The following is a 12318-nucleotide window of genomic DNA, read 5'->3' as shown; positions in this document are numbered from 1 at the left end:
TCGAGCAGGCTCCAGATTTAAAAGGTAAACCGGCACGGAAAGTGAGAGCTAAGCGTAAATCAAAGGGTAGACCGAGTCTGGGAGTCGTTGGAGCTATAGTGAAGAAAAAACGACGAGATAGTTCAAAGAAAGCAGAGGATGCTGGAGGTGATTCAAGCGACCATAATCAAACACTCCAGCCAGAAACTGAGCTGATTGTATACAAAAACCGCCAGCTGGAAATGGACCGAAAGACAAATAAACTTCGCAACCGAACTGCTCTACATGACTTATCAAATCTCGATGCTTACTGGTCTAGGCACTGGACACTAAGTCTGAGATCACGTTCGACCTATTCTTCGAGCCAGTATTTACTTGTGCCACCTAGAGCTCCTGAAACTAACCGATTTCTCTCTCGTAATTTATCAAGGGCGTGTGATGATTAGCTAGCTAGAGACAGTTTAGTAGATCACAGGTGGAGACGACTTTTCCAGTGCTACTTAAAAGTCCTATTATTTATTTCTTATTTATTTTGATGTATAGGTATCGTTACAAGGCGTGATTATTATTATTGAGATTAATCTTTTTAGGGGTACTGGTATGGTTTAAGTTGTCGTAAGGATGGGTTAACCGAGATGAATCGACTAGATGTTGCATAAATAACAGTCTATTGGTTCTTCTTTTGGTCGACTTCTCCGGCATAGACTCTGTCGTCGTCGTCTTCCTCAACCTCCTTACGAATGGATTCCATAGTGGCAGTCTGTTTTTTCCAAGTCTCTGCAGAGGTCTTCAGGGATTTGTTAAACAGCTCCTTGTCGGGAGTACGGTAAGACCCACCAAGTCTGTCCCACAGCGTGGTGTATTGTCCATAGTTATAGTTGAAGTACAAGTGGTGGATAGTGTGACAGGCTGAGCCGTTGATAACAGGATCATGAGCCAAATATTCACCGTCGTGAATCATTACAGTCCACACATTAATGATCATGAACAAAACTACATATGCAATCTTGTGCAATGGGAAAATGAACGGAAACACATGGTAAGGAATCGACTGCAAATATCCGTCCATAGGGTGGAAAGCGTGCGATGCAAAAGGGGTTGGCACTATCCATTTGTGATGGGGCTTGTGCAAACGCTTATACACGCCAGGAGAGTGTAACCATCGGTGAATGAAGTAGATGTTCATATCAGTAAACAGCAGAAATAATGGGAATTGGAAGAAAATGTACCAAAGGCCATACTTGTCAGCATCATAATACAATTTGGAATATCCTCTTAGTTCCCACACAAACCATGGCACAGTGAATAAAGTCATAACAGGGATAGAAGTGAGTGACTGGCGCAATTCCATACGGACTTGGTTCTTGAGATATTTAGGATGCTTGAAGTTGGCCGGGTCATAGACAAACTTGTAACTTAAACCTGCCACTAACAGATATAAGGTATAGCCAAAGATCCAAGTAATCAGAAAGATTGAGAACGATTGACGGAAAATAGAGTCTCTAGCAAACACGGACTGAGTGGCAAACTCAGTAGGTTTGAAATAGTATGTAGGCTGGAGACCATATACATGGCGCTCGGAGCCGGTTGGACTAGGAAGCAGCTTCATAGAAGTGGATCCCAAAGAAACAGCCCATTTATAAACACTAGGAGGAACGTAGTTACTGACAAAAAGGTCGACTTGAGGAGCCACTGTCTGGTTGTAAAAATTAGCTGCTACTTCTGACTGTTGAGAAGCATGACTAGCAGCTTTGGCAATGTTGGTCTGCAAAGCTTTTCCTAAAATGCCATCTTTAGGGAATACCTTGGCATAAGCCTTATCGAACACTAAAGTGTCGAAGATTTCTAAAACAATATCCATGATATTTCACGAGTTAAGGACCAAAATTTACAACTGGATATCGGCCGTAGACGGATGTTGGCGGCTGAAATATAGTGTATGTTTATATCCGATCCGAAACTACACTAGTTTTGTTTTTGAAAAAATACTAGGTCGGAATATAGCACAGCACGACTTAATCCTCTGCGTACAGCGGTGTCTGTAATCTATTTATACACCTGGTGAACTCGGAGTAATTCGGTGGGGAAAATGATGGTCTATGAAAGGTACACAGGAAGCCAGCCTAGAATTTAAAGTGACCTGATTGTTCTACTTTTGGTTCTGGACCGGACGGAAAATACTCAGATCCTGCAAGCGCGTGTTAAACTAGTGACACTAACGCCGTTTAGAGACCTGACCCCTATTTAATATAAATATCCCGTTGCCAGGTCGGTCCTGCCGTTCCCAATGCGTGCCGAAATCTTCCCCAATCTAGGCACCTACCCTTAACTCTACCGACTTCGCCTCAATCTACATACCCCGATCTTCGCTGCACCATCTACCGTTGGCGAGATAACCGATGAATACGACCACTGCGAAGCTGCGGTGACAATGCAGGGTCCATGTGGTCATAGAAAACTGAATTAACTCGACAATCTAGAACTTTATTTCAGATCTTAGATCCTACTACTATGTTTGCTTTGTTTTGAGTTGCTGCGTCGACGGATTGTGCAATCTGTGAAGCAACTGTGGAGCTGGATTAACAGAATATGGCAAATACCCCCATTTGCTGGAGTCAGACAACAGGATTGATAGCGGTGGGTGATCCATGCAGGGTGTTGGAGCTTATTTCTATTATAATTTAAACGGTAGATCAAAATAGTACATTTCGCGCATGGATTCCCCAATCAAACATGGCCCCTCAATGCACCAAAATAATTTTGGAGACCCACTGTGCCTGAGGTAGCGTGGCTATCGGCATTAGCGCTGGTGAGAACGTCGTTCTCCAAGAGTTCCTTTTCGAGCTCAGCCCATTTTCGCTTCTCACCTCGCTTGCCTCTGTCTTGAAGATCTTTTTTCAGCCATCCGAGCGCCAGTTCTAATAGAGAACTGTTTTTGTGCTTGGTTTGAGCTGACGACAACTCGTCGTCAGCACCTTGACTCTTATTTTGTTCTAAGAGAATTTCGTCATAGGTGTTGACGGACAAGATCTGACCAACATGCATATGGACGATATGTGTGGGCCAATCGCTAAGGCCATCAAATATATGGGTAGCATAAATCTGGAACACGTTAGCAGGCTGTGTCTGTATATATACTATTATACAACCCAATCAGGTTGAACCTAAAAATGCTTACAATTTGGCATTCCCTCTGATTTGTCTCATTGCGGAGAAAGTCCAGCAGTCTCGCGCGTACTAGGACATCGAGATCAACTGTCACCTCGTCTAATAACAGAATATTCCAAGGACGAAGTAATCCCATGGCCAGTTGAACTCGTCTACGCTCACCGTCACTGACTGCGTGCATATGCCACCTGAGATCAATGTCCAGGATATCCACTAACAGTTCTCTTCTCTCTGGGAACAAGTCACCACCGATACTGGCCAGCAATAAAGTGACAGGGATATCTCGTCTCACCATAGGATTTCCTGCCCATTCGGTTCCCAGGTATGTTATTCCTGATACACCATCTCTGAAGGGGTCCTGGCCATCAATAAACACCTGTCCATTCTTGGCTAAAGTTTTGCCAGCGAGAATTTTCAGTAGCGTACTCTTACCAGCACCATTTGCACCGATCAAAAGGGTTCGAGAAGATGACGGTAGCGACATGGTAGTAGGTTGAATGCCTACTGTAGAGTCTGGGAAAACATATACTAGATTTTTTGTTTCAATCATACTTGGACCTTGTTTATTTTCGGTTAAAGCTTCCTCGACATGGCTTGCTTCTAGATATTTGCACTAGATATCAGCATGGCTGGTTGTCACGTGAAGGTTGCGAAAAATGACGATCGCGATAAGGAATTTCAGGGGGGATCTGCAGTCTTAGATTAAGAGAGTCATGGAGGAGTTTTACACGCACAGATTCCTCACCATATTTAATAAAATAAAGATGAGAAAAGAACAAATTCCTGTGACTTATGGAGCTTCAAGATTTTTGCCCTAAAAGCTGCAAGAATAGAGGTTGATTCTTATGACAGAATATTAATAGGCACTGGCTCGGCGTTGCGTTGTTATATAAACAATAAAAAAATTAAGAAATAGCAAAAATTAATGTATTTCTCTACTGATACAGTCTCAGTTTTGATTTTCATCCACAAATAAAAATAAGAATAAGAATAAGGGTACCGTGGTAGGAGGATCTGGCTGGCGAATGCAAGTCATGGATCACACCTTTTATAACTGCTTCATAGAACATTACCTCCGCAGTACAGTGGGTGCACTGTTTATGTTTCAATTTTAACTGTAAGGCAATGGATAGATAGATATACAACTTTTCTGTTTTTTTCGATTATCTATTACCAGAGAAATCCATTTGTCAGGCTACCTAAAACATGCATCGATAAACATATATAATATTTTTTCCGGGTAATACCCTTAAATACATATGCAGCAGCCAGGTTAAGTAGTCTCTTAACCTTATACCGTTGCTCGAAGATCAGAATTGATTTTAGCAGACTCATTGATTTCTTCTATTTGGTTGAGAATTCTGGAGGAGGTAGCATATTTGTGATTTTATTTCTGTTTATACTCTGTTAATCAGTTATCTGGATCGTTTCAAAGTCACTGGTTGAACTTGATCTATACTAGCCGCTTGCTGTCGAGAAAGCTAGGACTACTTGTAAGGATAGTCAAGGCATTTGCAAGAACAAAAAACACTTCCAGTATTCTAGAAGTGAAAAATAACAAAAATTTATTTGGGCACCTCATAAAATTTTGAGTTATCTAAAAGCTGATCGATTGTTTTACGAATATTGGGTGGTTTGACTTGGGATCGGTGCGGATCAAATTTTGATAGAAGTATTTAGGACTGCCGCTCCAGGTACATATTGGACTCACACAAAATGAGCTCTACTAATGCCGTAACAGTGTCCAGTAATGCATCAGAGGCTGATAGGTTACTTCTGGATAAGGCATTTGCAAGTTCTGTCGATGCTTCTCAAATTGTTATACGAGTCAAAAAGCCGGCTGTGCCACCTACATCGGCAACTCCAAGTACAGTATGGCAAGATTATGCACTTTCACTAGAAAAACAGGATTCTGATAGATTACACAAAATACGTCTAAAGAAGGCGAGTGATTCGACTGCAACTAACTCGTCTCGACCCCGGATTAACTTATGGGATAGAAGAAACCTTTCGCCAGTCAACCTTTTAACATCGAAATTAGACTATGTGCTTTGTGCACATTGCAGCAAACCGCTGCTCACAGAAGCTTTACAATATCACGTTGAATTTACATGTCCCAAAGTGAACAGAAAATCGTCGTCTAATATTTCTGAGGCTGAAATTTCAGAGGTAAAGTTAAATGGTACCACTAAAAAGAGAAAATGGGACGATACAATGTCTTCAACTTCGTCTCCTCATCCTGAAGACCCAACCCAGTCTTTGAATGGGGAGGTAACACCGAAAAAAGTCAAGAAAAAATACGTCAAGAAGCAAAAATTGGGTCATGGCTCTGTATCCAACGGCAATGGTGGTGACGACTCTCTAGGCTATTCTATGGACAGCCCTTCTGCTGAAGGAACGCCGGAGAAAAAGGCAAGAAAGTCAAAGAGAGAAAAACTTGTCAAATCATCAGCCTCAAAAAGTAAGGGTCCAGTTGATGTGGAACGACAATGTGGTGTTGAATTGCCAAATGGTGGTCTCTGTGCCAGATCACTCACCTGTAAGACACACTCTATGGGAGCCAAACGTGCTGTAAAAGGCCGTTCTGCACCCTACGATATTCTCCTTGCTCAATATCAACGCAAAAATCAAGTCAAGATGGCCAGTCTTAGCACTGCTCAACAACTGGCTGATGAAAACGAAGCTCTCGGTGGATCAACGCCTCTTAACCCTGACGAAGAAGTGCAACAGGTAATGGAGGGTGTCCAGCGGGCCTATCCTATCCCACTGGAACGGGGTGTGATATTTCCTACCAATCTTAAAAGCAAATTTTTTCGTATGCGTGAGATGCTTGCAAATGCCCTGATACCTAAAGGCTCTCCTCCCGGTCTTGGTCGTATTATGGGACGGGCGTCTGCCTTTAATCCTGAAAGTCCCACCACTTTGCATTTCGTTCGACCCCCTGCCTTGCAAAGAACTGCGTATCTAGCATCGATTCGCCAACAACAGCTACTGCAGCAACAGCAGCAAAAGCTGGCTTCTGGATCTCAACTCCAAGCTCAACAAAACATGGTATCGGCTGTAGCGCCGTCATCAAGACAAGCAAGTCCTTCAAAATAGTTCAAAACCTCCCTGCATATATGTTATTTATTAAATCGCATCTCCATTTGTATCTTTAATTCAGAGAAGAGTTGAGTTATTGCTCATGTTCACTGTCTCGGCCTATGTGCTCCATTTGCTGAGAACTGACATTATGTACATTAATTATTTGTGGCCTAAAAAGTTAAAAATGCTTACAATGAGGACTACAATGAGGACCACTAGAATTGCACGAGCGAAATCTATAAATCTGCCAAAGTGAGCAATATCTTGTCGCTTTACTTTGGTGCTAGCTATAGCATAGTATTCAAACTCCTTGGCCATTTTAGCAGTTGAAAAATGGTCTTTGACCCGCTTCTTAGCCGCTGACGACAAGAGTTCTCTAGCCTCTGGTGACATTACCATGACGACATACTTGATCACTTTGGCCCACTGGGTCGGGTCGGACGGTCTGTTCCAACCCGTTACTCCATTAACAACAGTTTCTAGAGGACCACCTGTGTCAGTTGCCAAAACTGGTGTACCATTCACCATAGCTTCTAGAGGAACAATACCAAAATGCTCATATGAAGGAGTGTATAACAATAGATGAGCATTTTTCAATAGGTATGTTTTGAGAGATGATGCTACAGACGGCAAAAACACGACTCTTGTTGATACCTTTTCCTTCTTGGGGGTATCACTTGGGAAAATCGTCGTGTGTGATAATCCAAGTTCATCTGATAAGCTCTGTAGCTCCTTGAGATACCCAATATTTTCATCCACCCGAGGATCATATCCTCCAGCAAGATAAAGAACTGATGACTTTTCATCGCGTGCTACAATTGCAAATGCTCTCAGAGCTAATTCTATATTTTTTTTCCTTTCAAACCGGTTAATCGACAATATCACTTTTGCATCATCATTGACCGAGAATGTAGCTGTTGCTTGGCTGTCCAACGCTTTACCTGACTGTTCTGTGTCAACACTGGGATATATAACCTCAGGAAGACGCTTGACACCACTAAATGTCTTCTGAAAAACAGATCTTGTAAATTTGCTATTGACTAAAATCACATCAGCAATTCCTGTCGACCATGATTCTAACCAGTCGAATGGAACTCGGTATAACTTCTTGAGGGTACTTTTACGCTGAGTAAGTAGCTGGTCTGGAAAATGGCAGTAAAATAGAATTCTTCCTTTTAGGTAGAACCTGATGATAGGAACGCAGATTGACAGCTGGTCAACAATAAATACGTCGTAGTCATTGCCTACAGAACTGTTGATTAAGTTTCTAGTCAAGTGAAGCTGCCGCAGACTAGCACATAGAATTGCCAACCTTCCAAATATCTTAGGTGGTACTATTTTATTTCCTTCGACTATCACCTTCAGAGTTCCATCGTTTGTTTCGTCAAAACTGTGGTTTTTGTCGTGATATGACGTGTAGATTGTCACTTCATGACCTAGAGATTGAAGGCCCACAGCAGCATCAACTACTAGTCGCTCAGCGCCACCAATACCCAAATCTGGGTGGATGAATGCAATTTTCATTGTGGACCAGTGTCTTTACTAGGAACTTTTAAATAGAGGATTGTTGTCCATATGTACTCAACTGAATATGCGCATTAACACCGCATGTAGTGGCATGGAACGGCCTAAAGTTAGCCCCTAACAGCCGTCCCTTCGCCATACAGCGATCGACAGGGCCTGCCTGAACACGGCTCTTTCAGGGGCAATGGGGTGTGATGCTAGGTCTGATAAAAATGAGCTAAACTCTAATCATCCTGTTGATAGGAACTGTCTGGTTTTATTTATTTAAATAAAAGATTGATTATCCAATATTTACACCGTAGTCAGAGATCAATGCTATAGAAAACTCTTATCAGTAGTTTTATTTTTTACTCCAAACTCTTTTAACAACATCCTTGAACAAATGTGAGAGTCCGTAATGATTGTTGGGATCTTCCACATACAGGTGAGACTGCTTATGGAGTGAATCCTTAGAGAGTCCTATTGGAACTGCGTCATCAGGCATACTTTCATTCGGAACTAAATATCGCTTTACTGCTGACGGAAGGGTTTCTGCCACTGTCTTAAAGCACAAGTCAAGTTCCTGCTCCAACTCTAGATAGCCTTTTCTTGCTGATCCGGGTGCCTGTAGATTATATCCTCTTATGGTATTGTTGATATCATTGATCATTAGCTCATGATAGGTACGTTCGCTCTTCAGCCATTCGGTGTCCCTCAAATCACGGGCCCCAGTAGAGTTACTATCAGCTTCAATATTAGAATAGGAAGTGGCAATCCTGACAGCTCTTTCGATTTCGGCAGAAGTGGCTGGTGCGTCACTAGACAATAAAATGTTAGCTTCCTGAATAACCATCAACACGGCCTTTTTTCTCCATCTATCAACTAAAGCATTTCTAAATTGTTCAATTCCACTGTTGAGCTTGATCTGCTTTTCTATCCAAGGTGGAGCAGCTCCCTGCCGCTGGATAATTTTGTTAAGGAAATACTCGGTCGTGTCGATATAAGGTGAGGATGTATGATGGTCATGTTCCAATGGTTTGCCTCTTGGAATATCTCTAAACTGTCCACGAGCTATTGCATCTTCTATCCTCTGGGAAGCTAAGGAATTTATAGCAGCAAATGCCGATGGGATTCCACTAGGCCCCAGGAGCCGTTCTTTATACAGCTCTTTAAATGACGGACCCGATTCTTCTTCAATATCTGCCTTCATCGAGCCACCTTTAGGAGTGTCTCCTGCTTCTTTGTTTAAAGTATAATCAAGCGAGCTTTCGCGAGCCTTGAATAGCCTCTCCGAGCGTGATGGAGGTGGTTTGAACTTTGGAGGTCTCAGTGTACCTTTAACGTTGCCAGCCAGGCCCGGTTTGAGCGGTTTATGAACATCCATAAGCATTCTAAGATTTGCATCGTGCACACTTTCAGTTCCAGACCATGGAATCGACTCGGCAATTTCTCTAGCTTGCTTGGGCGCACCTGCAGGGATCTTTGTGTAGGCAATTTTATCCTGATTTAAATAGTTAAATTTTGAGCCCTCTACTCGAGCATAGATTTCGTCGATAAGTTCCTTCTGCCTACGAGAGCTTTCTTCGGGATTATCTTGCTTGTTTCCAAGCTGGTCGTCTCCAGGGATATACGGTCTTCCAGCAGCCGGATCATCCTTGAGTGGTCTCGCTTCTTCAGCAAGAGCCGCCAGTCGCCTGACCATGTAACCTTCATGCTCTCCATTGCTTTGTTTCCCACTATAATACCTGGTTCGAGCTAACCATAGCCTTATTGCCTTGGCATTATATGGTCTTATCTTCCCCCCGTTGACCAACATTGGACGATGTTCAGTAGCTAAAGCATCGTCACCTGCATGAACGGCTTTTAGTCTCTACCGCCACTCGACCTTCCGTCGGATTGCTACTGTGTGAAATATTTATTTAACAACACAACAATAGTAAACGATTATATATATGTGGTTCGCCGAGCGAACACAACCAGATCGGAGTCAATATCGGAACTAAAAAAAGTGCATGATAATATATATTAAACAACAGGCTTTTTTCTTGAAAAACGGGTATCGTCCGGGTTAAATCCACCTTCATCAGACCCGTACTGAGCCCATTGTGGTGTTGGAGCAATGTAGTCCATAGGAGTAAACGTTTCGTCACCACTTTCGAGAAGACTAAAAAATTTGTCGTAGTTGATAGCAGTATGCCATACGCCATCAATTTTAAATCTCTTTTGAGCGATAAGAATACAACAACTGTGCGCATGCTCAGCAGCAATGTCATATTCAAGACCCCTGGCAGCAAGTGATGCATTGAGATTCTCAACAAAAGCTTTAACTTCCTCATAGAATGGAACATTTTGCATGGTAAGAGGATTGCTTTTTGAGGTACCACAGTATGTGACTCCCTTTACTTCAATGAAACAGGGCTCACCTCTGACGACTAGATCTGCATAACCCTCATGTTCATCGATGTTAAAATCTTTAACGAGGGTCAATCGGAACACAGTACGTTGGAGTTTCTTTTCTCTGAGAATATCTAAACATTTTTCCATTCTCTCCCAGAAATCACGATGCAAAGGACGGTCCACTTTCTTCAATGACTCTTTGTTACTGGCATCAATAGATACATAGAGTTGGGTGACTCTTTTCAAAGCAGCTAATTCGGCTGGATGTTGAGCGTTACACACGAGGAAACTCGAAATATGTCGCTCATGTAACATACCAACAAACTCGTTGATGTGAGGATAAAAAATAGGTTCACCTACCAATGACAAAGCACAGTGACGAACTGTAAAAGCCTCAGCAAATCTAGAGGCAACAACTCCAGGGACACCCTTGAGCTGTTTGATTTTCTTGTAATGACCCTCTAGAGCACCCTTCAGGATCACATCAGGAGCATCCACCTGCCATCTCCACGTGGTACCCACTGGATTGGTACCATGTCTCCAGCAAAAAACACATTTGTTGGAGCAGGATAGCGACGGGGTGGCCTCCATACAGAGATGACTCTTAATGCCGTAAAATGAGTATTTGTAACATGAACCTCGACCTCTGAGAGCGGATTTAGTCCATCTACAAATCTTGACGCCAGAGTGTGATCCAACCACGGTGTATCCTTGCTTAGTTAGAGACTTATAGGTAGGGGAATCCTTGGCCACCATCTGTTTGGTAGTAGTGGTGGGGTCATCTTCTGGAGAGCATGCAGCAATGTCTTCTTTGGACTTTTTGATTATTTTTCCCATATCTTCAACATCAACAACCGACTCATCAATTTCATCAGTTTCTTCCTCATCATCTGAATCAGCGATATCAATATCTTCTGGAGGAGACGGATCGTTAAGCGTATTCTCTAAATGATCTAACCATTCGTTCAAATTAGCTTCTCCATCTGTTTTTATGCATCCGGTGCCTAATGGAAATACTCTTCTGGCACCTAATTTACCAAGTAATTTGTCAACCTGTCTGGCCTGATAACAGAACTTGGATTCTTCGGGCCATCCCTCCTTATCACCTAGACCAAATACTGAGAACCCAGCCAGTGGATTCAAAGGCCTCGAATCTATTCTGAAATCACCGTAAGTCTCCTTCAAAGACTCAATGAAAAAGTCTAATGGAGACTCCGTTTCATATGATGGTACAATAAGTAAATAAATAGTACCAGCATACTTCTCTTTAGGGGACACAAAGTATGGATCCAGATCTTCGACGTAATCAAGATTCACCAATTCTGGGGGGTTGACTGTATTTTGTGATATTTGGCAAATTCTTTTGTGAACTTTTTGAGCGTATCTCTCAGACGATCCAGTGAGCGTAGAGAAAAATACAATAATTTTCGATTCTACTGAAGGCAATAAAGCAGTAGGGACAGCTTTACCACTAGCAATAGCGGCCGTCACTCCTCCGGTGAACTTTTTGGGGACTCTTCGAATCTTTTTGGGGGAAGCTTTCGTTGACGACTCTTCATCGCTGCTAGTACTACTGCCAGACTTTGAATAAAGTTGTGTGAAATCCACTGGAATAGGCGCAGCAGTAGGTTTTAATCCGACGTCCTTCTCCCGCGTGGCAGGAGAAGGAGCCCTAGCGGGCACAGATGGTTTTTCATCAGTCTGATTATTGTTTTTCTCAGTTCTGCGAAAAAGAACTGCTATGATAACCACCAGGGCCAGAAGATAAACTCTATAGCTATGCCATAGCTCTAGAATCTCGCCCACCATTCCTTGGTTTTTAAATGGCCGAGTGATTACTATGCTAGTGTTCCAGTTGGATCGACTTAATAATATTTTTCATCCCCAGAAAATTTCCAGCGGCTTGAGCCGCAGATGGTGCAGGGTGCCCGAGAACTTTGTTCTCCCTGGCCGTATGATCTAAACAAGATTGATTCTATATATATTATCTATCGAACTAAATTTCTAATGGTCGAATAATACTTATAAACATTGGTATAATGTGGTTTAGTAATTTAGTATAATTTAATATCCTCATCTGCGTAGCTAGTCTTGGTACTGCATCCCACGGTTTCGAAAGGTTCAAAAACTGCAATAGTTGACTCTTAATGATTCCACTATGGGTTGTGATTTATATAATTCTATTGC

At 42.4% G+C, this 12318-nt stretch overlaps 6 protein-coding genes across 6 annotated transcripts; 1 reads left to right on the top strand and 5 right to left on the bottom strand.

Moving 5' to 3' along the window:
- Positions 1–646: 646 nt before the first annotated feature.
- On the bottom strand, positions 647–1840 carry ERG3 (C-5 sterol desaturase; the record flags this gene model as incomplete). Its single annotated transcript, XM_018879841.1, has 1 exon — positions 647–1840. The coding sequence occupies one exon, from the start codon at positions 1838–1840 to the stop codon at positions 647–649; it is 1194 nt and encodes a 397-aa protein (XP_018737719.1).
- Positions 1841–3091: 1251 nt separating this feature from the next.
- Positions 3092–3631, bottom strand: CAF16 (putative ATP-binding cassette family ATPase CAF16; the record flags this gene model as incomplete). Its single annotated transcript, XM_018879840.1, has 1 exon — positions 3092–3631. The coding sequence occupies one exon, from the start codon at positions 3629–3631 to the stop codon at positions 3092–3094; it is 540 nt and encodes a 179-aa protein (XP_018737718.1).
- A 1232-nt stretch (positions 3632–4863) lies between these two features.
- On the top strand, positions 4864–6246 carry SGF73 (Sgf73p; the record flags this gene model as incomplete). The annotated part of the gene is made up of 1 exon (XM_018879839.1): positions 4864–6246. The coding sequence occupies one exon, from the start codon at positions 4864–4866 to the stop codon at positions 6244–6246; it is 1383 nt and encodes a 460-aa protein (XP_018737717.1).
- Positions 6247–6390: 144 nt separating this feature from the next.
- On the bottom strand, positions 6391–7755 carry ALG2 (GDP-Man:Man(1)GlcNAc(2)-PP-dolichol alpha-1,3-mannosyltransferase; the record flags this gene model as incomplete). Its single annotated transcript, XM_018879838.1, has 1 exon — positions 6391–7755. The coding sequence occupies one exon, from the start codon at positions 7753–7755 to the stop codon at positions 6391–6393; it is 1365 nt and encodes a 454-aa protein (XP_018737716.1).
- Positions 7756–8095: 340 nt separating this feature from the next.
- On the bottom strand, positions 8096–9550 carry AWJ20_2864 (uncharacterized protein; the record flags this gene model as incomplete). Its single annotated transcript, XM_018879837.1, has 1 exon — positions 8096–9550. The coding sequence occupies one exon, from the start codon at positions 9548–9550 to the stop codon at positions 8096–8098; it is 1455 nt and encodes a 484-aa protein (XP_018737715.1).
- Positions 9551–9759: 209 nt separating this feature from the next.
- On the bottom strand, positions 9760–11940 carry TYW1 (Tyw1p; the record flags this gene model as incomplete). The annotated part of the gene is made up of 1 exon (XM_018879836.1): positions 9760–11940. The coding sequence occupies one exon, from the start codon at positions 11938–11940 to the stop codon at positions 9760–9762; it is 2181 nt and encodes a 726-aa protein (XP_018737714.1).
- Between the last annotated feature and the right edge of the window lie 378 nt (positions 11941–12318).

Source organism: Sugiyamaella lignohabitans, chromosome B (assembly GCF_001640025.1).
Source record: "Sugiyamaella lignohabitans strain CBS 10342 chromosome B, complete sequence".
In the NCBI taxonomy this organism is placed as follows: domain Eukaryota; kingdom Fungi; phylum Ascomycota; class Dipodascomycetes; order Dipodascales; family Trichomonascaceae; genus Sugiyamaella; species Sugiyamaella lignohabitans.
This window is presented reverse-complemented; position numbering and strand designations above follow the sequence as displayed.